The 27,450-nt window shown below is 36.9% G+C and overlaps 8 protein-coding genes and 1 long non-coding RNA gene across 11 annotated transcripts; 6 read left to right on the top strand and 3 right to left on the bottom strand.

Moving 5' to 3' along the window:
• The first annotated feature begins 915 nt into the window (after positions 1–915).
• LOC108844310 (40S ribosomal protein S17-1) lies at positions 916–1,875 on the top strand. Its single transcript, XM_018617541.2, has 2 exons — positions 916–1,042; positions 1,267–1,875. The coding sequence occupies exon 2, from the start codon at positions 1,289–1,291 to the stop codon at positions 1,694–1,696; it is 408 nt and encodes a 135-aa protein (XP_018473043.1). The 5' UTR covers positions 916–1,042; positions 1,267–1,288; the 3' UTR covers positions 1,697–1,875.
• A 139-nt stretch (positions 1,876–2,014) lies between these two features.
• LOC108847176 (pentatricopeptide repeat-containing protein At5g04780, mitochondrial) lies at positions 2,015–4,158 on the top strand. Its single transcript, XM_018620363.2, has one exon. The coding sequence runs from the start codon at positions 2,153–2,155 to the stop codon at positions 4,037–4,039; it is 1,887 nt and encodes a 628-aa protein (XP_018475865.1). The 5' UTR covers positions 2,015–2,152; the 3' UTR covers positions 4,040–4,158.
• A 6,525-nt stretch (positions 4,159–10,683) lies between these two features.
• On the bottom strand, positions 10,684–12,347 carry LOC108847391 (uncharacterized). Its single transcript, XM_018620621.2, has 7 exons — positions 12,193–12,347; positions 11,916–12,030; positions 11,574–11,657; positions 11,459–11,498; positions 11,309–11,377; positions 11,084–11,193; positions 10,684–10,990 (listed from the first exon to the last, which is right to left on the bottom strand). The coding sequence occupies exons 1-7, from the start codon at positions 12,218–12,220 to the stop codon at positions 10,852–10,854; spliced, it is 585 nt and encodes a 194-aa protein (XP_018476123.1). The 5' UTR covers positions 12,221–12,347; the 3' UTR covers positions 10,684–10,851.
• A 600-nt stretch (positions 12,348–12,947) lies between these two features.
• Positions 12,948–14,028, top strand: LOC108847392 (uncharacterized). 2 transcript variants are annotated; one of them, XR_001948952.2, is made up of 3 exons: positions 12,948–13,104; positions 13,431–13,491; positions 13,594–14,028. It is a non-coding gene; the product is annotated as an uncharacterized LOC108847392 (long non-coding RNA). The 2 variants fall into 2 exon arrangements; XR_008943502.1 differs by lacking the exon at positions 12,948–13,104 and having other exon boundaries at positions 13,111–13,491.
• On the bottom strand, positions 13,923–15,510 carry LOC108847390 (vacuolar protein sorting-associated protein 60.2). The gene is made up of 6 exons (XM_018620619.2): positions 15,319–15,510; positions 14,991–15,142; positions 14,777–14,870; positions 14,615–14,686; positions 14,397–14,508; positions 13,923–14,309 (listed from the first exon to the last, which is right to left on the bottom strand). The coding sequence occupies exons 1-6, from the start codon at positions 15,385–15,387 to the stop codon at positions 14,092–14,094; spliced, it is 717 nt and encodes a 238-aa protein (XP_018476121.1). The 5' UTR covers positions 15,388–15,510; the 3' UTR covers positions 13,923–14,091.
• Positions 15,511–15,947: 437 nt separating this feature from the next.
• LOC108847389 (calcium-dependent protein kinase 1-like) lies at positions 15,948–18,857 on the bottom strand. Its single transcript, XM_018620618.2, has 7 exons — positions 17,569–18,857; positions 17,340–17,483; positions 17,098–17,250; positions 16,899–17,014; positions 16,628–16,795; positions 16,323–16,547; positions 15,948–16,229 (listed from the first exon to the last, which is right to left on the bottom strand). Exons 1-7 carry the CDS (start codon positions 18,452–18,454, stop codon positions 16,110–16,112), a joined length of 1,812 nt encoding a protein of 603 aa, XP_018476120.2. The 5' UTR covers positions 18,455–18,857; the 3' UTR covers positions 15,948–16,109.
• A 748-nt stretch (positions 18,858–19,605) lies between these two features.
• On the top strand, positions 19,606–23,230 carry LOC108846740 (uncharacterized). 2 transcript variants are annotated; one of them, XM_018619943.2, is made up of 12 exons: positions 19,606–19,699; positions 19,819–19,862; positions 20,201–20,452; positions 20,616–20,820; positions 20,912–21,002; positions 21,078–21,223; positions 21,312–21,555; positions 21,632–21,919; positions 21,989–22,190; positions 22,263–22,755; positions 22,833–22,922; positions 23,020–23,230. In XM_018619943.2, exons 3-12 carry the CDS (start codon positions 20,221–20,223, stop codon positions 23,042–23,044), a joined length of 2,016 nt encoding a protein of 671 aa, XP_018475445.1. In that variant the 5' UTR covers positions 19,606–19,699; positions 19,819–19,862; positions 20,201–20,220; the 3' UTR covers positions 23,045–23,230. The 2 variants fall into 2 exon arrangements, with proteins under 2 accessions (XP_018475445.1, XP_056861508.1); XM_057005528.1 differs by lacking the exon at positions 19,606–19,699 and having other exon boundaries at positions 19,706–19,862.
• A 117-nt stretch (positions 23,231–23,347) lies between these two features.
• LOC108846742 (inactive protein RESTRICTED TEV MOVEMENT 2) lies at positions 23,348–24,845 on the top strand. Its single transcript, XM_018619947.2, has 2 exons — positions 23,348–23,682; positions 23,754–24,845. The coding sequence occupies exons 1-2, from the start codon at positions 23,565–23,567 to the stop codon at positions 24,749–24,751; spliced, it is 1,116 nt and encodes a 371-aa protein (XP_018475449.1). The 5' UTR covers positions 23,348–23,564; the 3' UTR covers positions 24,752–24,845.
• A 165-nt stretch (positions 24,846–25,010) lies between these two features.
• Positions 25,011–27,312, top strand: LOC108846743 (chlorophyll(ide) b reductase NOL, chloroplastic). The gene is made up of 13 exons (XM_018619948.2): positions 25,011–25,356; positions 25,444–25,512; positions 25,579–25,637; positions 25,719–25,805; positions 25,894–25,961; positions 26,025–26,073; positions 26,159–26,244; positions 26,340–26,397; positions 26,480–26,530; positions 26,625–26,675; positions 26,755–26,796; positions 26,891–27,001; positions 27,110–27,312. The coding sequence occupies exons 1-13, from the start codon at positions 25,095–25,097 to the stop codon at positions 27,155–27,157; spliced, it is 1,041 nt and encodes a 346-aa protein (XP_018475450.1). The 5' UTR covers positions 25,011–25,094; the 3' UTR covers positions 27,158–27,312.
• The last annotated feature ends 138 nt before the right edge of the window (positions 27,313–27,450 follow it).

Here is a 27,450-nt window from a genome sequence, read left to right as displayed (position 1 = left end):
TATAAGCTGAGACTAGACTTGTAAGATGCAACAGAGTAGATGAAAAAGCCTATAGCCTAATCATGATTCAATAGAGAATGGGACCACAAAAATGTCAACGACTCTAAAACCACTCAAGGCACAATCTAGGCAAGTTGTGCAGAAGCTAGTGAGTCCATTAGTCCATAGCTAGATATAGGTATAATCTAATTATTTTCACTTTTCTGTTGACATTTTCATTAAGGCTTTTTTTCCAACTTATCATAAGCTTTGACATTCGCTTTACGAATCATTGTGATCATTATATTTGATAGCAAGTTGTGAGTCTCTCCAAAAAAAAGACAGCAAGAGGAAAAAAAATAGCAAGAAGGATTAGACATAAGACTTTGGCTTAGATTCTCCTTAAACAGGGAAGTTCTTGGCAACTTGCAATACCCTCCACATTTTTGTCATCCAAAAAGTGAAATTAAAGTTAAAACATTCCATTCCATGATGTGTTGATCTTGTCCTCAACTTGGTCTTAGACATTATTCAACATTCCTAATCATATACAATATGGATTCGCAGATTTTATATGTCTATTCTTTCACCAATTGTATGAGATCAGCCAACCACATCAATTAATTTTTAATCAAACAAATTGAAGTAGAATAAGATACATAAACCATACTTTATAACACTTTGACTTTAACTGATAGCCTAATTGATTATCTTAACATAATACAAGAAGCTACACCCATTTGAGTTTTTTTTTTGGACCAAAGTAGCCTAAAGTTTTGTATAACTGGTTGATCCTTGTTTTTTCAAGAAACAAAGTGGTTGAACATAGGCCTACAAATTTGAGATAAGAGGATTTTAACCTTTTGGGCTAATGGGCCGAAGCTAAGAATTTTTGATTAGGACTTAAGCCCAATAAAATATCAGACTGATCCTGAAGTTAGGGCCCGTCAGCTGAATGAATAAAACTAAACCCTAACGAGAGAACCATATTTATAAGGAAAGGCAAACCATCTCCCCCTGTCTTTGCTTCTTCTTCATTTTTGCCGCCGCTTCTTCTTTGCAGGTAAGCTCTCGTTAACCTTAAGAAACTGCGTAATCTTCGAGGAACCATAAGCTTTTGATCTGTTCTATGAAAGGTGTAGAATGTTAGTCGTAGGAACTGCTAGATTCGTCAGTGGCTTAGATTTAGATTTAGATTTTGCCATAACAATTCATGTGTGTTGAAATATTAGGACATGACATGCTTCAAAGTGTTCTTTTGCTAAGACATGAGTTTTATCTTACCAGGTAAGTAGCAGATAACCGAAAGATGGGACGTGTCAGAACCAAGACCGTGAAGAAATCATCTCGTCAAGTCATCGAGAAGTACTACTCTCGCATGACACTCGACTTCCACACGAACAAGAAGATCCTCGAAGAAGTCGCAATCATCCCTTCGAAGCGTCTTCGCAACAAGATCGCTGGATTCTCCACCCATTTGATGAAACGTATCCAGAAGGGACCGGTCCGTGGCATCTCGCTCAAGCTTCAAGAGGAAGAGCGTGAGCGCCGCATGGACTTTGTTCCCGATGAGTCTGCCATCAAGACCGATGTGATCAAGGTCGATAAAGAGACTCTAGAGATGCTTGCTTCCCTTGGAATGTCTGACGCTCATGGCTTCTCTGAAGTTGAGGCACAGGCGGCACCTTCTTTCAGCAGGCCACCAAGAAGGTTCTGAGGAGGAGGTTGTTGTTGTTATCAGTCGAATCAAGAGAGAAATCTTTAGATTGGCTGTTTTTGTTTTGAAGTTAGGGACGAAAGACTTACTGTTCTTGAAATGTTTATTGTTTCTTTTGATTCGAGATTTATGTCCTAAACTGAAAGTTATACACTTTTTCTATTCCATGGTTTTTAGTTCTTGATGATCATTCGTGATGAAACAACAATACGAGGGAGAAATTATAATTTTATCTACTTCAAAAACAGTATCACAGATTCACAATAGTTGAAGTTTTGAATACTTCAACTCCTTCGGCTAAAAGGATCTCAGCTTAATACTATAGATTTACAGTTAGGCCGAATAAATAATGGGCCTAAACTTAGGGCCCATATCTGGTTAAAAGATCAAGCCCGTTTGTAATTATTTTCCTCTGTCTCAAAATAACGAAGAACATTACATGTACTTGGGTTCACGATGAACTTGTTGAGACAATGCAGAGTCTTACCCAGTAGACGCCATGCGTGTTTTCTCTCTCGGAATCTCTCTGTATCGGTTACTTACGAGGGAGAGGATTTCACACGAGAAGAACGATATAACGATGAGTTTGCGAGTCGTAACGTGGTTCAAGCTTCCGACTTTATCGAAATTTTGCAGCTTTGCGCTAGAAACAGAGACGTTATGGAAGCTAAATCTTGCCATGGGAAGATTATCCGTCTTGATTTTCGTAGAGACGTTACTCTCTCGAATGTTCTTATCAATTCTTATTCCAAATGTGGTTTTGTGGAGCTTGCACGCAAAGTGTTCGATGGAATGCTCGAGAGAAGCTTGGTTTCTTGGAACACTATGATCGGTTTGTATACACGGAACAAAATGGAGGTAGAAGCGTTGGATATGTTCTTGGAGATGCGAAACGAAGGGGTTGAGTTTAGTGAATTCACCATTTCTAGCGTTCTCTCTGCTTGTGGGGCAAACTGCGATGCCTTGGAATGCAAGCAATTGCATTGTTTCTCGCTCAAAGCCTGTCTCGACACGCACGTGTACGTTGGAACTGCTCTGCTCGATCTCTACGCGAAGTGCGGGATGATCGAGGAGTCAGTGCGGGTTTTCGAGTTTATGCAGGACAGAAGCTCGGTCACATGGAGTTCTATGGTGGCAGGTTATGTTCAGAACAAAGGTTACGAAGAGGCTCTGCTTCTTTACCGTCGAGGTCAGAGACTGAGTCTAGAGCAGAACCAGTTCACGTTATCTTCGGTGATCTGCGCTTGCTCGAATCTGGCGGCTTTGATAGAAGGGAAACAGATGCATGCTGTTATGCATAAGTCCGGGTACGCTTGTAACGTCTTTGTTGCGTCCTCTGCGGTGGATATGTATGCTAAATGCGGAAGCTTGAGAGAGTCTTATGTTATCTTCTCAGAAGTGGTGGGAGAGAAGAAGAATATCGAGCTTTGGAACACGATTATCTCGGGGTTTGCGAAGCATGCTCGTCCAAAGGAAGTGATGATCTTGTTTGAGAAGATGCAGCAAGGTGGTATGCAACCAAACGAGGTTACTTTTAGTTCGTTGTTGTCGGTTTGTGCTCATACGGGCTTGGTGGAGGAAGGAAGGAGAATTTTCAAATTCATGAGGAGCAAGTACGGTGTATCGCCGAACGTGGTTCATTACTCTTGTATGGTTGATGTTCTTGGTCGTGCTGGACTGTTGTCTGAAGCGTATGAGTTGATAAAGTCTATCCCTTTTGATCCTACTGCTTCCATATGGGGCTCCCTTCTTGCTTCTTGTCGAGTGTATAAAAATCTCGAGCTGGCAGAGGTTGCAGCTAAGGAACTGTTCAGATTAGAGCCGGAGAATGCGGGTAATCACGTGTTACTATCCAACATATACGCGGCGAACAATCACTGGGAGGACATTGTCAAATCAAGAAAGCTTCTCAGAGACAGCGAAGTGAAGAAAGTGAGAGGAAAAAGCTGGATTGAGATCAAAGACAAGGTCCACGTTTTCAGCGTTGGAGAGAGCGGTCATCCGAGAATCCGCGAGATCTGTTTGAAGCTAGACGGTCTGGTGACCGAGTTGAAAAAGTTTGGATATAAACCAAGCGTAGAACACGAACTGCACGACGTGGAGGAGAGGAAGAAAGAGGAGCTTCTGATGCAGCACAGCGAGAAGCTGGCTTTGGTTTTTGGCCTGATGTGTTTGCCAGAGGGTTCTAGCTTTAGGATCATGAAGAACCTGAGGATCTGTGTGGACTGTCATGAGTTCATGAAGGCTGCATCGATGGCGACGAGAAGACTAATCATTGTTAGAGATGTTAATAGGTTCCACCATTTCAGTGATGGTCATTGTTCTTGTGGAGAATTTTGGTGACTATACCCCATAATTTGTTTCTTAGTAGCATATTTGGATTTACAAGGCACTTAAACCCATAATTACTGGTCGTTATGTGTTTCTAACTTAGTGGATGTTGTACGTATTAACGTCAATAATGTCAGATATTTTATGTTTTCTTCTTTATTAAACAGAAATCATTTATCAAAAATATTTATTTTTGGGTAAATTGGCTAACTACTCATAACAACCAGCCAAATTAGTTAAATACTCATTGATTGACATTAATGATTTTACTCATACACTTTAGGCAACAAATAGACTAAAAATCCCCTTGGCTTCTGACAAATCAACGGGTGAAAGCATAGAGTGTCAGGTTTGGGGAAGAGTGATCGATATCATATGTCTGCATGTTTTTTTTTCCATACGTTTTTTTCCTTTGAGTTTTTAAATTAATTTTATAGATTTTCTTTTCATCTTGGTAGAAACTTAGTTTTTTTCCATCATTTTCATTTTTCATTCAAATATTTTTTAAAACTCAGATTTAAACTTTTATTTTTTAATTTATATAAAATATGTTAGCGAGTTAACAAAATATGTTAGCGAGTTAACAAAATTTGTAATAAGATACAAAATTTGTTAATATGTTACAAAATAGGTTAGCGAATTAAATTTTTTTGTAAGATGATACAAAATTTGTTAACATTAAAATAACATCAACTAAAGTATCACTAACATGATACAAAATTCGTTAACATTAAAATAATATCAATTTTTATTGAATTTATGATAGAACTACTTTATAATTCATCAATAATTTGACCATCGAACATTTTACAAAATATGTTAGCGAGTTAACAAAATTTGTAATAAGATACAAAATTTGTTAACATGTCACAACATATGTTAGCGAGTTAACAAATGTTGTAACATGATACAAAATATGTTAGCATTAAAATAACATCAACTATAGTCTCGCTAACATGATACACAATTTGTTAACATTAAAATAACATCAATTTTGATTAGGTTTATAATAGAACTACATTATAACTCATCAATAATTTGACCACCAACATTTTACAAATTATGTTAGCGAGTTAACAAAAATTGTAACAAGATACAAAATTTGTTAACATATTACAAAATTTGTTAACATTAACTATAAAATGCATAAACTTGTTTCAAATTTAGACAATCATAATGAAAAACTTACCAGAAGCATAGTCATGAACTTGTGTGACTTATACATTTAATTCTTAATTTGTAAACACGAATCTAAATGATTAAACCCAAGAAAATAAAAAATAAAGTTTTAATGAAACTAACAAAGAAATAAAAAAAAAATCAAAGAAACAATATAACTTAATATGAATACTTTAGAAAGAAAATAGATAGCATATTGTTCATAAGTGATAGGAAAGAAAAAAAACATAAGAAAATGAAAAATAGTTAGAAAAAAAGATGAAAGAGAAATAAGGAAAAGAAAAAAATAAAAGGAGAAAAATGATTCACAGGAATCGGAAAGGTTCAATCATCAATCAGAGTTGCTTCTAGGCCTGCGAGTAGATAGATAGGGGTGTTTTGGTCAATGGAAACAGTGAATCATCAAGTGTGGTAAGTATCAAATTGGAGCTTTCGTTAGAGACATTTATGCCAATTTTCTCTTTATTTTTCTTGGTTTTAGACAATAATTAAGAAGAATTGATCACTGGACCAAATGCTACATAAATATATATAACAAGCTCAATTGGCAATTCCATCAACATATGTTCATTCTTTGTAACATTATCGCTACTTAACAACCTTCATATTATATATGTCAAGCTCAATTGGCATTTCCATCAACATATGTTCATTCTTTGTAACATTATCGCTCCCTAACAACCTTCATATTATATATGTCAAGCTCAATTGGCATTTCCATCAACATATGTTCATTCTTTGTAACATTATCGCTCCTTAACAACTTTCATATTATCGATTGGCTTAGAAAACAAGTTGCAAGTTGTTGTAACGAGTGGAGTGTACTGCATATATATGATGTATTGTCATGATTGAGCTGACAAAGCTTTATACATCATGTTCGTGCATTATGATGGTAATGACTTATGAAGCCTAAGTATGTAGTATGTAGTTCGTTGTTGTGCTGATGGGGTTGGATGGATGGATTTTAGAAACCTAAGTATGTAGTATGTAGTTCGTTGGTTGTTGTGTTGATGGGGTTGGATGGATGGATTATTCGCTTGTGCTTAATAAGTATGTAGTTCGTTGTTGTGTTGATGTGTTGATATACCTTCAATTTTCTTGCAGCTCCTTTAGTTTTCTTTTATATAGTGAAGCTATCTCTCTCTTTAAACTGCAATACTTTGATTTCGACTTTTTATTTATTTTTCATCCGTTTGCGACGAGATTAGGAAAGCAAGAGGTAAACAAACATGTCTAGATCTGTTTTTCCCTTTATGTTGTTGTTCTGTTTTCATTTTGTTCTTTTACTTTGGGTTTGCTTTTTTTTTCTTACTCTCTTCATTTTTTTCTTCTTCTTCTCTTCACTCTCAACAATTTCTTACTAGGTGCATTTTCCGTGCACATGCACAGATATAAATATTTTTAAAGTAAATATACAGTAATTGATTGTTATACTTTTTTAAAATTGATTTATAATTTGTATGTGTAATTTAGATTAATAAAACTATATTACTTTAATTAGACATGATTTTAATTATGTTATATCTACTCGATTTTATTATTTTTACACTTGATTTAGTTACCATTTGGATATATTGGAGTGCATATATTTATCTGAATTCAACTATAATACTTTTTATTTTAAATATACTAAGATTATGTTTAATTTTTTTTATTTGCATTTGTGTTGGTTGTTGTCTTAGATGTGTAAATATATTTTTGAGGAAGATTATGTATGAATTAAGATATATTGTGCTTAAAATAACATAAAAATGATATATCGGATATAAACCAAGCGTAGAACACGAACTGCACGACGTGGAGGAAAGGAAGAAAGAGGAGCTTCTGATGCAGCACAGCGAGAAGCTGGCTCTGGTTTTTGGTCTACTGTGTTTGCGAGAGGGTTCTAGTGTTAGGATCATGAAGAACCTGAGGATCTGTGTGGACTGTCATGAGTTCATGAAGGCTGCATCTATGGCTACGAGAAGATTAATCATTGTTAGAGATGTTAATAGGTTTCATCATTTCAGTGATGGTCATTGTTCTTGTGGAGAATTTTGGTGACTATACCCCATAATTTCTTTCTTAGTAGTATATTTGGATTTACATGGCACTTAAACCCATAATTACTGGTCGTTATGTGTTTCTAACTTAATGGATGTTGTACGTATTAACGTTAATAATGTCAGATATTTTATGTTTTTTTTAAACAGAAACCATTTATCAAAAAATATTTATTTTTCTTGGTTTTAGACAATATGAAGAATTGATCACTGGACCAAATGCTACATAAATATATATATATATATATGTCAAGCTCAATTGGCATTTGCATCAGCATATGTTCATTCTTTCGCTATGTTGTCTTAGATGTGTAAATTTATTTGAGGAAGATTATGTATGACTTAAGATATATTGTGCTTACATAAAAATAAACTAAAGTGTCTAATTTCAAATTACATAAATTAATATAACGATAATATTCAACAGTTTCATGCATATAAATAAACTTTTTAAAAAACTAAACTTTAACAGTTGGTTAATATTTTTGAATCATCCTATACTTTACATTTATAAAATAAATTATTATTATAAAATTATATATTCGTATTATAGTCAAATCTATGATATTAGATATACGTTGGACGATTCAAGTCACTCATATTGTGAGTATATTGAGTTAGATATGTTCTTTCAAATTCAAACTAAAGTATAATTATTTTTATTATAATTAAGTAAAATAAAATTAACTTTATTTATCGATTCAATGTGCATGTATTTTGATAATATTTATCAAATTATATGTTGATTTCTTTAAACAATATATTAGAAAATAAAGCGATTATCACTAATACATTTTGGAAGCTTATGAACACATATCACTAATTATAATAATTAAAATATTTTATAAATTCTAAATAGTTTTATGCCTTAGATTTACTAAATGATAAACTGAAAATTACTTTAAATAATATTAAAAATAAGAATTCTTATTTGATTTGGTATTTTGATTATGGTTTTATTAAGTTCCACAAACATAAAAGTTTAAAGTAAATTACATTTTATGCTATTTAAAAATACTTTTAATAGAAGATTTTTATTTTGTGAACTTTCTTTTTAATGAAATCATATTATGTATACATATATTTTTGTTTTTTTTAACTTTACTTATGTTATTTGGAAATATTAAAAAAAAGAAACAAAATAATAAATTCAATAATAATATATAAATGTAATATTTTTAATTCATTAAGGGTATCACTGTACTCAACCATCCTGAGAGTTAACGTGGCGACACATAGGAAATTGACTTCCTAAATTAATATTATAGAGATTATATTTTGGCAGGTACCAAAACATCGAGATATGCACAAGAAAACATAGTAGAGAGTTACTTCACCTCTGTCACGGCAGATGAGGAAATATTCTATCCCAAAATCGAGGTTACGGTCGAACGTTTACTAGAGTTATCAACAGACAGGAAGGCTACCCGGACGTTTTCATCCACCAAACTGTTCATCCGAATCCTCTGTATCTGCATCAAGCAATTTTAGCTCCAGCGTGTATGATGTCACGAGACCGTCTTGCGACTGAGATTCAGCTCGTACCACCACTGGTTACCCAAGCATCATTGCCATACATGCGGTTGAGGGACAACACGCACGATTGGAGTAACTTTGCTAAATATATCAGCGACTGGGCCTACAACTATTAGTCAACAGAGATTCTCCAAAGTCCTTTCCTGCTCAAAGCTGAACAGGCATACGACACAATATTCATTGGGACGTAAAGCAGGGATTGGGACTTCTGGAAGGAGGTGCCATGGCGGACTAGAGGAGAAAAATTTATTAACGATGTGTGTCATACATGTTATGAAGCCTTGAAGGAGAGTGACTACGATAACCAGGCATGCTTCATCTGCGGTCATCTGTACCACAAACAGTGCATCCTGAAACCGATGTGGAGTAATCCTTCTCCTAGCGGTAAGATTCAGTGTCTTGTATGCAAGACATACCCCATGGCTTGAGATAAGAATTGTTGCTTTAAGACTCATTATGATGTTGTTGTCTAGGTAGATGTATGTTTTCTGTTTCGAAGAATAATTGTGGTGTGATAATGCCACCAAGTACCTCATTTGATGATTTCAGAAGGGTTCGTGCCTTCGTGGTGTATTATTCGATTATTTTTTTTTTAATTCTAGAAGCTTAAGTATATCGTATGTAGTTTGTTGTTGTGCTGATGGGTTTGGATGGATGGATTTTAGAAACCTAAGTATGTAGAGGGTTGGATGGATGGATTATTCGCTTGTGCTTAATAAGTATGTAGTTCGTTGTTGTGTTGATATACCTTCAATTTTCTTTCAGCTCATTTAGTTTTCCTTTATATAGTGAAGCTATCTCTCTCTTTAAATTGCAATACTTTGATCTCTTCGATTTTTTATTTATTCTTCATCCGTTTGCTACGAGATTAGCAAAGCAAGAGGTAAACAAATATGTCTAGATCTATGTTTCCCTTCTGTTGTTGTTCTGTTTTCATTCTGCTGTTCTGTTTTCATTTTGTTGTTCTTTTGCTTCATTTTTGTTTTTTTTTCTCACTCTCTTCGTTCTTTTCTTCTTTCTCTCTTCACTCTCAACAAATTAAAATATTCAACTTTTCTCTTCTCGTTTTCAACTCGAAGCCAACACTCAAGAGAGAAAGGAATCACCTTTTTCTCTCACTCTTTGCTTCGTATCTCGAGCTCGTGAGAAGTTCTTTGTTTTTACTTGAGAATATCGACTTGAAATCTCTTTATCTTCCTTTTTCTTCTTCGGTGCTAATTTCTTATTAGGTGCATTTTCCGTGCACATGCACATATATAAATATTTATAAAGTAAATATACAATAATTGATTGTGATACTTTTTAAAAATTGATTTATAATTTGTATGTGTAATTTAGATTAATAATACTATATTACTTTAATTAGATATGATTTTAATTATGTTATATCTACTCGATTTTGTTATTTTTACAGTTGATTTAGTTACTATTTGAATATATTGAAGTGCATATATTTATCTGAATTTAACTATAATACTTTTTATTTTAAATATACTAAGATTATGATTAATTTTCTTATTTGCATTTATATTGGTTGTTGTATTAGATGTGTAAATATATTTAAGGAAGATTATGTATGAATTAAGATATATTGTGCTTAAAATGACATAAAAATGACATAAAAATGAAATATTGGATATAAACCAAGCGTAGAACATTAACTGCACGACGTGGAGGAAGGAAGAAAGAGGAGCTTCTGATGCAGCACAGCGAGAAACTGGCTTTGATTTTTGGTCTACTGTGTTTGCTAGAGGGTTCTAGTGTTAGGATCATGAAGAACCTGAGGATCTGTGTGGACTGTCATGAGTTCATGAAGGCTGCATCGATTGCTACGAGAAGACTAATCGTTGTTAGAGATGTTAATAGGTTCCACCATTTCAGTGATGGTCGTTGCTCTTGTGGAGAATTTTGGTGACTTTATAACAAACCACACGTTTAACATATTACAAACTTAAAACCAAACCAAACTGATAGAAGAAGTTCCTCAAAAGCTAAGTAGTGTTTCGAAGAGCCTAGACACTATAATATACTGTTTTTTTTCCTGAACCCATGATTCATCTTTATTCAGTGTGAGTCAGGATCTTTACCAAAACCCATCATGGCATGAGTAGCTAGCATCATGCCTCTTCGACCCATCTCCATAAACCGACCGACTAATGGGAAGCTAACCGTGTCTCTGTTCCTCAGAGGTTTCTTGTCCCACCTTATAATAACATCATTTACACAACAATCAAGTTTAAATGAAATGACACGAAGTATAGAGAGAAAAGGGCATTGAGGAGTTATTAGTTATTACCAGTCTTCGTGTCGGACGATCTTCCCATTTTCGACAGAGAGTTTGATGAGAGAGATCATATCTATGTCCTTTCCCATGATCTTGTAGTGTTGTTTGTTGTCTATTAGTATCTGTTTTTTTATTCACACACAGGTTGTTTCCTTTAGTTAGATAGTGATAATAAGGTTACCCTTAAGATTGTATTATAGTAGTAACGAGTAGAGGCTAAAACAAGAAGATTCTAACCTCTTTTCTCCCCGGGGCAATATCACTTTCTTGAACGTGGTATTCAACAATCTTCGACTCACCAAAAAACTGTAAGGAAAAATATGATGTGAAATTGAGTAATAGTTCCATCATCATAGGAGTAAAGAATGAAGTGAGAGTATTATATACCTTAGAGAGTGAGTAAAATGCTGATTTGATTTGCTTAACCCTGAAAAGCCATTGAAATTTCAAATCGAGTAAAGAATATGAACACGTGATATAGTTAGATGAGCACATTACATACCCTTGAGCATGTGTTAAAGGGTCCTCAAACGAAGCATTTGGCGCGTACATGTCAAAATCGTTTGCTTTTGCACATGACCCGTACCTGAATACAATCCCACAACTTGCGTTAAGACAACAGAATCAAATTCAATACACAACTCAAGAAAAAATCTGCACTGTAGTCAAATACAATGTGACTTGAGACGCAAGAAACAAGTATGAGTGATTAAACCTATAAGACAATTTTAATGAAAAGCTTATGAAACAGTCATGGGACAACCCAATAGCATCATCAGAATCTGAACAAAATCAAGACAAAAATTAAACAGAAGCCTTAAAAATAATTTGGGGGGGGTCTCACAAGTTGAGGATATGAGGCATGATTGTATCAGCGAAACGAGTCTGTTTGAATTCACAAGCTCCTTTTCCCTCGCATTCCCTTGCCGGATCCGTCTCCGCCGCCGCTCCAGTTTCACCTAGCAGAAACAAAAAAGCAGAGGATCATTATTCATTATCAATAATTAGATCCAAGCGGAAGATGAAGAGAGCAGTCATCGACAACAACCAATTTCATCAATAATCAGAAGGTACAAGTAAAAAATCTTAAGAAGGTTTCAGTTGAATATAATTGAACGAACCTGGACTCGGATTATCGTCTTTCCCCATTGATGATGTGTTCAGAGATTGTTGAAAGATTTAGATTGAAAAATGAATTACGAAACTGAAGCCAGCGAGGGAACTTAGTGATATTTTGCAGTGGATCGGTGGTGGATTATCGTCCACGTGGCGCAATAATCTCCATATGTGTTTTTTTTCTGCTTTTGACCGTAGATTATTCCAACCGTGAAAAATCATTTTGAGCTGCTTATGGTAAACTTGTGCGGTCACTGAATCGCTTTTGAATGAAAGAAACTGAGTTTGCTGTGCTTTGCAATTTGTAAAATGTGTTAGTTTTTCAGTTTCACGAGTTTCTTTCTTAAAAAATCAAAGATAAAATTCTATAAAAATAATTCAACTAAATTCCGTTTATCTTTTCCATATCCAAATTTTGTTGTTACCAAATTTAATACCACAAGTAATTGTTTTGTTCATTTTTAATATACAAACTTTAAAACTTATGTTTATTTTAATATATTAAAATTATATTTATTTAATCAAAATATTGATAAATTTCAAACGAATTTAAAAATCTTCCAAATTCAAAAAAAAGTTTCACAATTTTTTTCTAGTTTATTTTATAAAATAACCAAATTTCACCTATTCCATGTTTCTTACTTCTTGCCCATTACCTAATCTCTACCTAAATAATCTTTGATGCATTATTGGTGTGACACAAGCTTTCTCTCTATGTTTCTACTTCACCAATCTTTCATTTATCACTAAGACATTCCCCATTGTGCTATAAAAGCATATCACTACTAGGAAGTGTCTTAATGATAAATGGGGGATTGTAAATAAGGGATAAAAAGTTTGTTTAATGGTTAAGGAGAGATGAATGATAGAAGAGGTGATCACATAAAAGAAATTCGTATTGGTATCTACTAGGACAGGTATATCTTGTATCTTTGAATTCATTTCATTTGTTGTTGTTTCACAAAATGCATCACGGAATGAATGTTGTTTAATCTTCGGACCAATGTAATATGTGGTCAGCAAATTAGCAAAGGGAACATGGGAAACATTGGGTCCATGTCAAAATGCTGCCCGTATCAACCTGAAGATATTAGCACTTTGACCTGGACCCAATATTTTCCTTATTTCCTTTGCTTCGTTAATCACATATATCCAAAATATTGGCTTGAAGATTCAAACAACATACGGTGATGCTTTTTGTGGAACATTAAAATCAAATCATACACGTGCAACGCTGTCCTAGGAGAACAGCCAGATGAAGCAGCGGATGGCAATACTAAAGCAGGAGAAGCTCACAAGGGAAGGTAAATGAAAAGGAAAATGACATAAACTAAAACATTCTAAAGAATGTGTAAAATTGATTTACTGATTCTTCTTGTACCAAATAATATTCACTATAATGCCAGTTACTAAAGAAGGAAGCTCAGAGATTGAAGTCCAGATTTGGAAACTTTGGGTGCGATAACAACAACAAGTACAGGCAAGTCGAGTCTTATTCTGGTGGTTCGAATAAAGGTACAAGGTCAGGTTCATCACAGTCGGACAGGAAGTTGCTGGATCTGACCAAACTCAATATTAACTAAAGACAAAAACTCCTCTCAGAAAGACTAAGTAGCTTAAGGATTTAATAACGGTTTCTATGTTTGAGGAAAGGGACTAATCCTTTTTCTATTTGTATAAAAAAGTATCCTACTTTGTGGTTGGGATTCTAATGTTGTAGTCTAGTGTTAACCCATTTGCCATGGAAAGATCAGTCCATTTGATTCTAGAAGCTATCAATCTGATGAATGTATGATTACATTGAGAAAGGGAATTATAAAAATGTTAGTAGACTTTCACAAGTGAAATCGCTTGGAGATGAATCTTTGAATGCAGACAAACACAAGTGTGTGAAAACGTTTGGTTTAACCCCGAAGTGATGCACGTGGTACAGCAGGTAAACCCCATTCATCCTCAGCCTGAGCTCGTCCAGGCTGAGCTCCTGTTGTTTGTGTCCTCCCCGTCGGTGGTGGAGGCAAGTCAAGTCCCTCATCGAGATCAGGTTCAGTATCGGGTTGGAGATAGGAAGGCACACCGTCTGCTTCAGTCTCGTTTCCCATGTCAGCTTCAAGAGCATCCAGCTCTGCATTCACAAGCACATGTCAATAAGAAGTTTCTACTGACCCTCACAAGTGGATATCTGAGGGAAAAAATGTTCAAAGGACTTTACCCCCCATGAGGTCATCTTCATCAATGTCATCAGGAACATTGTAGCTCCTACCAAGTGAATCTTGAATTTCAGAGCTCACATCCATCAAGTCCATCATCTCATCTTGTAAATTCTGTGTGTTGTGACACCATAAACAAATCCATAGTAAATAAAAGAAGAGCATCTAGGAAGCGAATAACAAGAGAGCTTGAATAACAAAAAAAAAAGAGGAAGCGTACATCAATATCTTGAATCTTGACGGTTTTCATCATTCCTTTCAACTCCTTGTTAGCAGATTTCAACGCTGTCATCTGCAGTTGAGCAAGGTTATTCATCAACATTCAAGCTATATCATATAGAAAACGCATGATAATTTGGTTTAGGAAGAAGAAGGAACATACAGTTTGTTGAGCATCTTTGAGGCCTTCAGCAGCAAAAGAAACTTGATCAAGGTTGAAAGTCTGATTGTACAGCATGTCACGTTGTCCTTCATACCTTTAATCAACAAAAAAAAAGAACATATGATTTTATTTTAATTCAAAACCCAGTGAGAGAGAGAGAGAGAGAGAGAGAGAGAGAAGCATTGTGGATGATCTTTCTCTTTTTTTTTTTTACATTTTCTTTTGCTTGAGAACTCGCATAGCACGAGCTTTGATAGCTTCCTGAGCGGGACCAGGTCTGGTCCTCTTGATCTGGTCTTTGTATTTGCAGAGCTCAGCGTCCAGTCTCTTAACCTTATCTTCCACCGATTCTCCTCTTTTATTGATCTGCAAAAAAAAAGTGATGGAAGGGATTTTAAAAAGATCAAGCTAGCTTTTCATTCAATCATAGATATTCCTAAATTTCCAGCTCAACAATGTATACGAAAAGCCAAAACACTATAACCAATCTCTAATCATCACATCAAACACAGAAACGAGAATTAAGAAATCGAAAAGCAAACCCGATCGGAGGCATCCTGGATGGAGGGAGGAGGCTCTTTGTTGTTCTTCGCACCGAATATTCTCTTCATCCTTCTGCTTCAAATAAGAAATCTGCGAAGAAGGACAAGTTTTGATATCAAAGACACAACAAGACTTTGTCCTAAGAGAGCTCGAGAATCTGGAGAAAGCTTTTTGCCTTTACAAGAATTCCGTATTTATCGATTTTCTCCCCCAACAAAAAAAAAAATACTCTTATTTATTTATTCACCTTTATCTCTATTTTTTAATAATTAAAATTTACCAAAAAAAGAATTAAAAAAAAATCATAATACCTCTGAGAAAACGAGTAAAGAGACTTTCAAATTATGTGATAGAAAGAAAAAAAAAAGACTTTGAAATATTCAATTGCACTAGCGTAGAAGTTTTACTAGATTGCAAATAGTCTTCATGAATTTTTTTTTTGTTTGCATTGGTCGTTGTTGAACTACTCTTTGTGATGAAGATTCTTGAAAATCCAGTATTGTGTCAATGGCTTCTTCCTTGATAAGGTTTAAAAGAGTCTACTTTCTTCTTGTTCTCTAGAGGTTAAAATTATTCTACTTTCTCTTTTCCTTTAAGAAACCAATCAAGTGCTGCTCAAAACCAAGTCTTGTGAGACAAAATCTCATCCAAAAGAGAATACTATGTGCATTTGTCTTCAACACAACAAAATCAATCATATCTATTATCAGAAGAAACTCTTTGTCTTTGTCTTTTGGTTTTGTAACTTCTTTAAAAAGAAAAAAAAGAGAGAGAGATTGAGAGTGTCTATTTAGAGTTTAAGAGCAATGCTAAAGCTCTTCTCTAGTCCTATCTTCACTTGACCTCCTCCTCCCGTCATGCTTCCCTTTTGCATCATCGCCACAAACTCCTTATAGTCTATTCTCCCGTCCTGCAACCACCAACATCAACAACCACCAATTCAATAATTTTATAAACCAAAAAAAATATTCAGAAAATAAGATTTTTTAAAGGAGCTTTCTACATTGTCTTGATCAACATCACGCATCATTTCTTCTATCCGGACATCCTCTACACCAAACTCCTCACACGCCTGTTGAAGCTCGTCCGGTGTTATATAACCGCTCCCATCTTTGTCGAAATACGTAAACGCTGCAAACAAATGGTCCTCTCTCTCTATTTTGTTTAGATGCAACGTCGCCGCTATGAACTCTTTGTAGTCTATCGTTCCACTCTTGTCCACATCCGCCTGTATACATTCACATTCTCACATTGTTCATTAACCATAGTTAACAAACTAGCAAAGGGGATGTGTTGGTGATAACTTACGGCTTGCATCAAGTCGAGAATCTCAGACTCTTTGAGATTAGCACCTACTCGTTTTAGTCCTGCTTTCAGTTCTTCGAATGTTATCTGTCCGCTTTTGTCCGCATCTATCATGTTAAACATCTCTTTCAACCCTGCTATTTCTTCTTCAGACAAGCTCTCCGCAATCACCTACAACAACAACACATAAAAAAAAAGAGAATAAACTTAACCTTTTTGCATTGTCTCTTTCTTTCTTACCAAACACACAACAAAAAGAAGAGATTCCGCTTACTCTAAGAGCCATTTTCTTGAACTTGTTCATTGCAGAGAACTGCTTCATACGGCTCAGTACAGCAGAATCCAGAGGTTTGTCTGGAGCCACACCGTCCACTTGTACCCACGGGTGACCTGTGTTCACAAGCAAAAAAACCCTTCATTAACAGATAGAACCATGGCACAATGACAAATATATTATCCTGTTTGAAACTTACATAGTACTTGGTGTGCAGTTAGTCTTCTCTTGGGATCCCTAACAAGCATCTTCCTCACCAAGTCTTTTGCACTTTCAGATATGCTCGGCCAGGGATCAGATGAAAAGTCGAGATCACCGTGGAGAACCTGTTCGAAAATGCCTTGTTCTGACTCTACATGCTCAGCAAAAAGAACCAAAGAGCCTGATTAGGAAAAGTGAGAGAGACCTCTTATTATATATATAAAGCTTCTTAGTTCTTACCAGCCCAGAAAGGAGGAACTCCACTTAACAAAATGTAGACAATCACTCCAGCACTCCACACATCAGCTTCAGGACCATACTGCTTTCCCAGAACCTCTGGAGCTACATAGTATGGACTACCAACAACATCTGTAAACACATCATCTGCAAAAAGAGGAAAGATTAATTCCACAATCATTGACTGGTTAGAGAGACCAAATCCTATTAGTAACTATGGAATCCAACAAACCTGGCTTAAAGAACATAGAGAGTCCAAAATCAATCGTCTTCAACAGCGAATCTTCATGTTTACTAACAAACAAAAAGTTCTCAGGCTTGAGATCACGATGCATCACACCAAGAGAGTGACAAGCCTCCACAACACCAACAATAGTTCTAGTCAGCTCAGCAGCTTTCCTCTCGGTGTAATGACCTCGCTGGATAATCCTATCGAAAAGCTCGCCTCCCGCGCAACACTCCATCATGAGGTGCACCGCCACAACGTCCTCGTAAGCTCCTCTGATGGATATGACGTTCGGGTGACCGGACAGGTGGTGCATGATCCGAATCTCTCTTCTGACGTCTTCCACGTCCTCGTCGGTCAGGAGCTTCCTCTTGGAGATGGACTTGCAGGCGAACTCCTTCCCTGTGGACTTCTCCACGCATAGAAAAGTCGTCCCGAACTGCCCTTGTCCGAGTTTCCTCCCCAGGGAATAGAACTCCTTGAAGTTTTCGGTTTTCCTCTGGAGCACTGACTCGGTCCTGAGGCCTGCGCTGGTCACTCTCTTCATGTGTTTGGGCTTCTTAGGCTTATTAGCTGGAGGAGGATCATCAGCTTCTTGTTGTGGTTGTTGTGGTGTCTCCTCCTCTGGCTTAGTTGTCTCCTCTTGCGTTTCGGGATGAATCTCTATCTCGACTGGCTTTGGCATTGTGAGGTGTTGAGGAGGTTTGTTGTGGACTTGATCAGATGAGGATGAGGATGGAGAACGAAGCTCTCCTGAAACAGCAGCTTCACTTGCAGCGTCTCCATTGCTCTGGGAAACGGAATCATCTGCTGCGTCTCTAGGACGCCACATAGCAGCGGAAACAGAGTGAAGGAAACCATTTCTGCTTGGTCCAACACATGTATTACCCATCAAAAAACCACTAACTAAACACTTAAGTCTTAATCTCTTTATCCTAAAAATAGCAATCAAGATCTGATCACAAAACTGTCAAAACATATCTAAAAAAAAATCTCATTCCTAATGGTGTCATTGAAGAAAGTCAAAGCCTTTAAATGCAAAGTAAGACCACCTCGAAGTTGACGAATCAAATCAGAAAAGCTTTCAGATTTTCTAGACAGATGAACTTGATAAAACACTGCTTGGGTCTGTTGAATAGCAAGTAAGATCAAAAACAGAGAAGAAGGATGCAATGAACCAAACAACCCTCCCAGACAAGAACAAAAAGAAGACAGAGAGATCAGGGGGAGGTAATGAAACTAAAGATTGGTCGGGTAGGAAAATGAGGAGAAAAAATAGTAGATTAATAGCAGCACTATACTTGGATAAACCGTAGGGGCATTGTTTAATTTAATTGGGAGATTTGGTAGGAGAGTCAAAGGTTTTGAGGAGAGAACAAGAAGACTGATAAACCAGTTTTGAAAGACGCGTTTAGTGTATGTTTTAGTCTTAACGCCCCGAGTTTTACGCTGCGGTTTGTCTTTTAATTAATTTGCGTCTTTCTTTCCCAAAGTCCCAACCTTTTCAATCTTGGCAACTTCTATAAAAGCGTCTCAATAGGGTTTTTCAGTTTTCAACAAGTAGTAATAGGCCATTTTCTACCTTCAATGGGCCAATGAGGACTTCAGCTTCATTTGATTAATGATTTAACATCTAACGGATGCAATGATGCTCCATAACAGAAAACAACCGGATAAAAATGATGATTCATTCTAAACATCATTACATCATGATCCATTATCCATACTATGTCCTAATGGAACACACTCGAGTGTCTGAAAACCTAAAAAATAAAAAAGCTCTGTTTTGTCATATGAGGAGATGGTGGTTTAAATCAGTATTCAAAAACAGAGAGGATCACTGTTACACAACCTTCTCAAACATTTTAGCATTTAATATATTTGATCTTTCCCACTACGTGTGTTGAAAGCTAGAATTTGCAATCAAGGCATACGATATTTTTCGGTAAGAAAATCAAAAATAATAATGAAAAAGAAAGAAAGAAAGAAACTTTTTAATAAAGAAAACGACGCCGCTTTTGTTCGTCGTCGTTTCCTTTGCCGTCTAGACCGGTACAGTACAGAGAGAGATTGTTGTTGTGTGGAAAAACGTGAGCCAACCCACGTTTCAAGAAAAAACCACAACTGCATCTAAAACGTCCTTCTTTACTCTCTCTCTCATTGTTTTATATAAACTCTCAATCTGCTTTAAAAGCGTTTATTAACTACTTTGTTTTATCACTCTAATTCTTTTGTCAAAAAAAAAAAAATTTGCAGATACTCTCTGGTGTTGGCTGTGTGTGTGTGTGTCTTCTTCACTTGTAAGCTCTTCTTTCTTCCTCCATTCTACTGTTGGGATCTTTGCATTATCTTTTCCTCTCAATGTATATACTTTTATGTATCCAGCTCTTACCCTTTTTTTTTTGCTTAGATTTGAATCTTGTTTGAACAAAACTTTATGGAAGAAAATGAAAAGATCATGTCTTTGTTCATCTTTGTTTCAAACTCTAACAGTGAATCTCAAAAAAGTTTTGCTCTTTATCTAAAACTGCTTGCTTTTTTTTCTTATCTTCTCTCACTGATGAAAAAGGTTTCTTTTTTTTTTGTTTGGCTGCTGAGAAGTGATTGTTCTGTCTTTGTTGTTTTTTTATGGTTCCAGATTTGTCCCTGTTACGTAAGATGAGCAAAGTTCCAGTAAGGATCGTAGGGATCCTTGTATGGATGTGTTGTTGTGTGTGGGTTTGTAATGGGGATGGAGCAGAGTATGTTCTGTACAAGGACCCCAAACAGAAGGTCTCAGATCGAGTTGTGGATTTGTTGGGTAGAATGACTCTTGAAGAGAAGATTGGTCAGATGGTTCAGATTGACAGAAGTGTTGCCACTGTCAACATTATGAGAGATTACTTCATCGGTACTGCCCCAAAAAAAAAAACAATCTTTGAGTTCATTTGAGTTCAGTCTTACATCATCTTGTTATTGTAGAAGTAGATAAGCTTCAGTATTGTCTCTGTGTGTTTGTGGAATTTCAAAATAAGAAGATTGTCTTTTTTTTTCCTTTTGGGGTTCTGTTACAGGCAGTGTATTGAGTGGTGGTGGGAGCTCTCCACTACCTGAGGCAACTGCTCAGAATTGGGTTGATATGATCAATGAGTATCAGAAAGGAGCTCTTGTGAGCCGTTTGGCCATTCCTATGATATATGGCATTGATGCTGTTCACGGCCATAACAATGTCTACAACGCTACCATCTTCCCCCACAATGTTGGTCTTGGAGCCACTAGGCAAGTCTTATTAGTTAAAACCTCTGTTTTGATTCTGCACGTTTCCAGTTTCCATTTCTTGTGAATGGTGATAGATTTAAGTTTTTCACAGGGATCCTGATCTGGTTAAGAGGATTGGAGCAGCAACTGCAGTAGAAGTCAGAGCCACTGGAATCCCATACACATTTGCTCCCTGCATTGCTGTAAGTCTTTGGCAAATCTTTGGTACTTTTGGACATTTTCTGAAGCTGTTTGTGTTCTCACTTTACTTGATGTAGGTTTGTAGAGATCCTAGATGGGGTAGGTGTTACGAGAGCTACGGCGAGGATCACAAAGTTGTGGAGAACATGACTGACATCATACTTGGTTTACAAGGAGATCCTCCTTCCAACCATAAGCATAGCGTTCCCTTCGTTGGTGGAAAGTAAAAGCTTTGCTGCTAATTTTATTGTTTTAGACTTACAAAAGTAAATGTTCATTCTCTCAAATTCATTTGAATTTTTTTATTATAGGGATAAAGTTGCAGCTTGTGCCAAGCATTACGTGGGAGATGGTGGGACAACCAAAGGAATAAACGAGAACAACACAGTGACTGATCTACACAGTCTTCTCAGCATTCACATGCCTGCTTACGCTGACGCAATCTACAAAGGTGTTTCCACTGTGATGGTTTCCTATTCAAGCTGGAACGGTGAGAAGATGCATGCACACACTAAACTCATCACAGGGTATCTCAAGGGTACTCTTAAGTTTAAGGTCTGTTTTTTACTCTCTTTTTTTCCTCCTCAGCCATGTGCTTTGTGTGAATCCTTTTGTGTCTATGTGTGCTCAGGGTTTTGTTATTTCGGATTGGCAAGGCGTTGATAAGATCTCTTCACCTCCGCATTCTAACTACACAGCTTCTGTCCGAGCTGCGATTGAAGCTGGCATAGACATGGTCATGGTCCCTTTCAACTTTACTGAGTTCGTCAATGATCTTACCTCCTTGGTGAAGAACAAAGTGATTCCTATCACTCGGATTGATGATGCTGTGAGAAGAATCCTGCGTGTCAAGTTCACCATGGGTCTCTTTGAGAGCCCTTTGGCTGATTACAGCTTCTCCAATGAACTAGGAAGCCAGGTCAGTTTGCTTTTTAGTCTTTTTATCCACCTGTTGCAAAGTATTAATTAATGTTTTCTTTATTTTTAGGCACATAGAGACTTGGCGAGGGAAGCTGTTAGGAAATCACTTGTGCTGCTTAAAAACGGGAACAAAACCAATCCTATGCTCCCACTTCCCAGGAAGGGTTCAAAGATACTAGTCACTGGCACTCACGCTGATAATTTAGGTTATCAGTGTGGTGGTTGGACTATAAAGTGGCAAGGGTTTAGCGGTAACAAGGACACGAGAGGTAACGTTGTGCATGCATGCAAACTCTTATTGCAGTTTGATAACATTTATATACTTATCTTCTGAGTTGCAGGGACTACAATTCTTGGCGCTGTGAGATCAGCTGTTGATAAAAGCACTGAAGTTGTCTTCAACGAGAATCCAGATGCTGAGTTCATCAAATCCAACAACTTCTCATACGCGATCATCGCTGTTGGTGAACCTCCTTATGCAGAGACGGTTGGAGACAACGAGGAGCTAACCATGATGGACCCTGGTCCAGCCATCGTTAGCTCCACTTGTCAGGCTGTCAAGTGTGTTGTTGTGGTCGTCTCAGGGAGACCCCTCGTGATGGAGCCTTACGTTGACTCTATCGAGGCATTGGTTGCAGCGTGGCTACCGGGATCGGAAGGCCAAGGTGTCGCTGATGCTCTCTTTGGTGACCATGGCTTCAGTGGGAAACTTCCTGTTACGTGGTTTAGAAACACAGAGCAGTTGCCTATGAACTATGGTGATTCGCATTATGATCCGCTGTTTGCTTATGGGACTGGTCTTGAAACTGAGTCTGTTGCAAGCACTGTCGCTAGGTAAAATCCTTCTGTTGCATTACTCTTTAGACATGAGTTTTATGATCCTTAACTCCGCTTGTTTTGGTTGCAAACAGGTCAACCTCAGCTTCTGCTGCTGTTACAAAGCCATGCTTAATCACAGTCCTTGTTTCTGCTGCTACATTGTGTCTGTTTCTCTTCCCAAGGTATGTATTCATCATCAGTTTTAACTTCTGTGTTGTATTTTTCCACATAAGTTGGTGAGAGGATCTGACAGTTCTGGTAACTATTTTTTGTCTACAGCTTAAGCAGGGTTTTGAGAACATGAGAAGCTGCAAACGCTTGGAGTAGTCTCTGATCGTGAGAGCTACTTTGTTTTTTTTTTGTACGCAGTGTAGTTCTTGTAGCCTTAGCGAAAGAGATTCTGAATCTGTGTCATGTTATGCTTTAGAGTTATTGCAAACCTGGAATATTCTTAAATGATTAAACTCAAGTTCTCTGCTTTTAAACTCAACGTTGTGGGTACTAATGATGAATCTTGGTTTAAAAAATGGTACATCTCCTCAACTGATGAAAACTGACGTCATATGGGGAACACAAGGCACAAACTTGTGCATAAAGCAACCTTTATGCTTTCTTTGTAAGAGAAGGAAACATAATGATGGTGACCTGAGACTAAAGAAAGTTTTTAGATGAACAGGAGACATAGCCGCAAAACTAGGAATATCCATTGCATAGCATAAGAGAAAATGGCTTAAGTCTTGCGGAAATTCAAAACTATTTATAAGCAGAGCAGTAAACCCTAGTGGATATTCACAAAACAACCAATTCTGAAAGAGATTTAAGTAATGGCAGCAAGACAGCAACCCAGAGGAACAGGCTTGGGGGTTCAGTATGAGGATTTTGTCCCTAAATCTGAATGGAAAGATCAGCCTGAGGCCACTGTTCTCACCATTGATCTTCCAGGTTGGTATACAAAATATAAATACATCGATTGTGGTGGTTTTAGTTCTGATGTGACTTTGGTTTTTTTGAAGGTTTTACAAAGGAGCAAATAAAGGTGACGTATGTGCACACCTCAAGGATGATAAGAGTCACCGGAGAGCGTCTCTTGGGTGATAGGAGATGGAGCCGTTTCAACGAAGTGTTCACTGTTCCACAGAACTGTCTAGTGGATAAGATACATGGGAGCCTCAAGAACAATGCCCTCACCATCACCATGCCTAAGGAGACTATTACGAAGGCGCCTAATCTTCCAGAAACTTCTATGACTGTGGCTGAGAAGGTGAAGCAGCTAGAGGAGAAGAGGCTGTTGGAGGAAGCTAGAAGGAAAGAGCAGGAAGAGGCTGAGAAGAAGAAAAAGCTTTTAGAAGAGAAAGAGGGGATACTTAGAAAGCTTCAAGAAGAAGCTAAAGCAAAAGAGATGGCTGAGGCAAGAAAGTTTCAAGAAGAAGCTAGAACAAGGAAACTTCAAGAAGAAGTTAGGGAAATGCAGCTTCAGGAAGAGGCCAAAGCAAAAGAGATGGCTGCAGCAAGAAAGTTTCAAGAAGAAACTAGAGCAAGGAAACTTCAAGAAGAAGCTAGGGCAAAAGAAGAAGTTAAAGCAAGGCAGCTTCAAGAAGAGGCCAGAGCATATGAGAAACTTGAGGAGAGGAGGCTTGTGGAAGAAGCTGCACTAAAGAAGAAGTATATGGATGAATCTGTAGGAAACAGGAAAATAATAAAGCTAGAAGATAGGTTGCTTCCAGAAGTGGACTATACAAAATCCACCCCTAGTTCTGCGACCAAACCTGTGTCTGAAAGAACAAGAGAGGTCGTGAAAGCAGCAGAAGAGAAACTAGGTTACTTGGTGGAGAAGGAAAAGAAAACAGAGAAAGGGATGATGGAGAAAATAAGAGGAAAAGATATAACAAGGGAAGAGAAGAAGCTGATGGTGAATGCAGGAGTGGCTGCTCTTGTGATCTTTGCTCTTGGAGCTTACGTTTCTTATACCTTTTGTTCATCTTCTTCATCTCCTAGTAGCAAACCAGAATGATGATGTTTATAAGAAAAAATTGTGTGAAGAAGTGCTTTTATAATTTGTAAACTGTAAAATATTCTGAAATATAATAAAGTTTGATGATGTAATATTTTTAAGACACCATAAAGATGATTACATGTTAATCAGTAAGAAATTATATGGTTACTTATTGTGAAAACAATAGTATAGGACTCGAAACATAAAAGACAATATATTTGAGGACTTTTGGTGTATTTTAAAACAATAATAGAGTTATCATCATCTTGTATTTCGCCACGTGGCATTTTACTCTAAAGGCGCTTGCTTACGAAACTCTCTCTCTGTTTTCATCTCTGTTCTTCGGCTTCTCTTGTCTGCAATGGCTGCTTCGAGTGGTTTCCATATCTCTTCCTCTTCACCGTTTCTTAGGCTTCGCTCTTCCTCATACGCCACTCAACCTCTGTTTCTCTCTCCTTGCAAAGGTCGCTCACTAGCAGAAAGCTTCGGTCTCGCAACCGTGACTGTCTCGCGCCAAAACCTCTCGGTTTCTCCGCCGTCTGCGGTGGTGGAAGCTCGCATCTCAGGGGAAAGAGAGCCGATGACGCCTCCGTATAACGTCTTGATCACTGGCTCGACCAAAGGTTCACTCACATTTACTCTGTACCCTTGTTACTTCGTTAGATGAGATGACTGACACGTGGTGTTTTGAATCTCTGAATTGGTTTAAGGTATAGGACATGCGTTAGCTAGAGAGTTTCTGAAAGCAGGTGACAACGTTGTTATTTGCTCTAGATCAGGTAAGAATGAATCAAACATTTGTTGTTCTTGTTATGTTTTATGACTCTGTTTCTCTGTCTCTGCAGCTGAAAGAGTTGAGTCTGTTGTTAAGAGTCTTAAGGAAGAATATGGGGAGCATGTGTGGGTACGTACTATACATATGTTTTTGGCTATTGATGATGATAATATCATGAAATGTTAATATGCTCAAAACCATTGGGGGCAGGGAACTAAATGTGATGTTAGGGAAGGGAAGGATGTGAAGGAGCTTGTAGGTTACTGTCAGAAGAATCTTAAATACATCGACATTTGGGTATAATATACATCTTTCTTCTTTCTCTATGAACTAAGCCCATTTTGTGTGTGCATTATCTTAATACTGTATTGAGATGTTGATACAGATTAATAATGCGGGATCTAATGCATACAGCTTTAAACCTTTGTCTGAGGCCTCGGATGAGGATCTCATGTAAGTCTTTGTTAGAGGTTTTGATCTCTTTCTTTTGGTTAACTCTTTAATATTTTTTTGTAGTGAAGTTGTGAAAACAAACACTCTTGGGCTGATGTTATGTTGCCGAGAGGTATGTAGATAGATTGATTCAGCATGTATTGATTGGGCTACTATAGATTTTGGGATTGACTGACAGTGTGTTTGATGAATCATAGGCAATGAATATGATGTTGACTCAATCTCGAGGTGGTCACATCTTTAATATTGATGGAGCTGGCTCAGATGGGAGACCAACACCCAGGTTTCTTAGATCCCTTAAAGTTTCTTAGGGAATATGTTTTTAGGCTCTCTTGTCTGTGATGTATAATGTCAATATCTTGACTAATGTTGACACAGGTTTGCTGCATATGGTGCAACAAAACGGAGTGTTGTTCACCTGACAAAGTCACTACAAGTAAATGCACATGTTATATTTGTTTTTAAACTTGTCTTTATTTGTCCTTATCACTTACTCTAGTTGTTTTTTTTTCAAATAGGCAGAGTTGCAGATGCAAGATGTCAAAAATGTTGTGGTGCACAATCTATCGGTATGCATATATATAAATATATGTAATTTAGAAGGAAATCTTGATGTAAACATGATCATAACTGCAATATGTTTCTCTTGTGTTATTGTTGCAGCCTGGAATGGTCACAACGGATCTACTCATGTCCGGAGCTACAACAAAACAAGTTGGATGACTTTACTTGACTAAATAAAAATTCTAGATTCCTTTCCAAGAGATTCTTCTAATACCTTTCTCTATTGCAGGCCAAGTTCTTCATTAATGTTTTGGCAGAGCCAGCTGAAGTGGTAAGAAACAAAAAAATCTCCTCTTCTTTTTTTTTCCTGAATTCCTTCCCACCATGATGTTTAATCTCTAGTTTCATGATTACACATTCTTCAGGTTGCTGAGTATCTTGTCCCGAACATCAGAGCAATACCAGCTAGTGGATCTATGAAGCCGACTTATATCCGTTTCCTAACCGGAATCAAAGCCTATACCAAAATATTCTCAGTTAAGAACCGATAATAGTTGAAGTAGACAGACAAATAGATAGATCTATATGTGGATGATATCTGCAAAAAAAATTACTTAAACAAATTTCTTGTGGATTTGTTTCAGAGAGTTGCATTGGGAGCAAGGAAGAATAGATACGTGACTGAAGAGTAGATATTGCAGTAGACCAGCTCTCTATATTTCTTTGTTGACACTGATCATGTACCATCAAACTAATTAACAAAATGTATAAAAGAATATGAATTCTATTAATGTCCGCCGTCCACCTAGTTGATTTGAAATAATAAATAGATGAACTTATTACTAGATTTTGATCCGCGCTTGGAAGCGCGGAATATTTTACGATAAAAAATTTCACTAATAATATAACAAATATTTTGGTAATTTTAAAGAGTGCATTTAGAATATTTTTGCATTTAAATCAGTGTTTTTTAATTCAACCCGAT

The sequence above is a fragment of the Raphanus sativus genome, chromosome 3 (genome assembly GCF_000801105.2).
Source record: "Raphanus sativus cultivar WK10039 chromosome 3, ASM80110v3, whole genome shotgun sequence".
Taxonomy (NCBI): Eukaryota; Viridiplantae; Streptophyta; class Magnoliopsida; order Brassicales; family Brassicaceae; genus Raphanus; species Raphanus sativus.
This window is presented reverse-complemented; position numbering and strand designations above follow the sequence as displayed.

What these genes read in the sequence shown, in the direction of transcription:
- LOC108847176 (XM_018620363.2), top strand. Translation starts at nt 2,153, where the DNA reads ATGAACTTGTTGAGACAATGCAGAGTCTTACCCAGTAGACGCCATGCG.
- LOC108846740 (XM_018619943.2), top strand. Translation starts at nt 20,221, where the DNA reads ATGAGCAAAGTTCCAGTAAGGATCGTAGGGATCCTTGTATGGATGTGT. An exon ending in GTTGGTCTTGGAGCCACTAG is followed by an intron (nt 20,821 to 20,911) that starts GCAAGTCTTATT and finishes AGTTTTTCACAG; the next exon opens with GGATCCTGATCTGGTTAAGA. An exon ending in CATTTGCTCCCTGCATTGCT is followed by an intron (nt 21,003 to 21,077) that starts GTAAGTCTTTGG and finishes TACTTGATGTAG; the next exon opens with GTTTGTAGAGATCCTAGATG.
- LOC108844310 (XM_018617541.2), top strand. Translation starts at nt 1,289, where the DNA reads ATGGGACGTGTCAGAACCAAGACCGTGAAGAAATCATCTCGTCAAGTC.
- LOC108846742 (XM_018619947.2), top strand. Translation starts at nt 23,565, where the DNA reads ATGGCAGCAAGACAGCAACCCAGAGGAACAGGCTTGGGGGTTCAGTAT. An exon ending in TCTCACCATTGATCTTCCAG is followed by an intron (nt 23,683 to 23,753) that starts GTTGGTATACAA and finishes GTTTTTTTGAAG; the next exon opens with GTTTTACAAAGGAGCAAATA.
- LOC108847389 (XM_018620618.2), bottom strand. Translation starts at nt 18,454, where the DNA reads ATGGGTAATACATGTGTTGGACCAAGCAGAAATGGTTTCCTTCACTCT. An exon ending in CTCTATGTTCTTTAAGCCAG is followed by an intron (nt 17,484 to 17,568) that starts GTTTGTTGGATT and finishes CTCTTTTTGCAG; the next exon opens with ATGATGTGTTTACAGATGTT. An exon ending in TTCTCGACTTGATGCAAGCC is followed by an intron (nt 16,548 to 16,627) that starts GTAAGTTATCAC and finishes GAATGTATACAG; the next exon opens with GCGGATGTGGACAAGAGTGG.
- LOC108847391 (XM_018620621.2), bottom strand. Translation starts at nt 12,220, where the DNA reads ATGGGGAAAGACGATAATCCGAGTCCAG. An exon ending in CATTTTACTCACTCTCTAAG is followed by an intron (nt 11,378 to 11,458) that starts GTATATAATACT and finishes TTTTCCTTACAG; the next exon opens with TTTTTTGGTGAGTCGAAGAT. An exon ending in TTGCCCCGGGGAGAAAAGAG is followed by an intron (nt 11,194 to 11,308) that starts GTTAGAATCTTC and finishes ATAAAAAAACAG; the next exon opens with ATACTAATAGACAACAAACA.
- LOC108847390 (XM_018620619.2), bottom strand. Translation starts at nt 15,387, where the DNA reads ATGAAGAGAATATTCGGTGCGAAGAACAACAAAGAGCCTCCTCCCTCC. An exon ending in TCCAGGATGCCTCCGATCGG is followed by an intron (nt 15,143 to 15,318) that starts GTTTGCTTTTCG and finishes TTTTTTTTGCAG; the next exon opens with ATCAATAAAAGAGGAGAATC. An exon ending in TGAAGATGACCTCATGGGGG is followed by an intron (nt 14,310 to 14,396) that starts GTAAAGTCCTTT and finishes TTGTGAATGCAG; the next exon opens with AGCTGGATGCTCTTGAAGCT.
- LOC108846743 (XM_018619948.2), top strand. Translation starts at nt 25,095, where the DNA reads ATGGCTGCTTCGAGTGGTTTCCATATCTCTTCCTCTTCACCGTTTCTT. An exon ending in GATCACTGGCTCGACCAAAG is followed by an intron (nt 25,357 to 25,443) that starts GTTCACTCACAT and finishes AATTGGTTTAAG; the next exon opens with GTATAGGACATGCGTTAGCT. An exon ending in TTGTGGTGCACAATCTATCG is followed by an intron (nt 26,531 to 26,624) that starts GTATGCATATAT and finishes TTATTGTTGCAG; the next exon opens with CCTGGAATGGTCACAACGGA.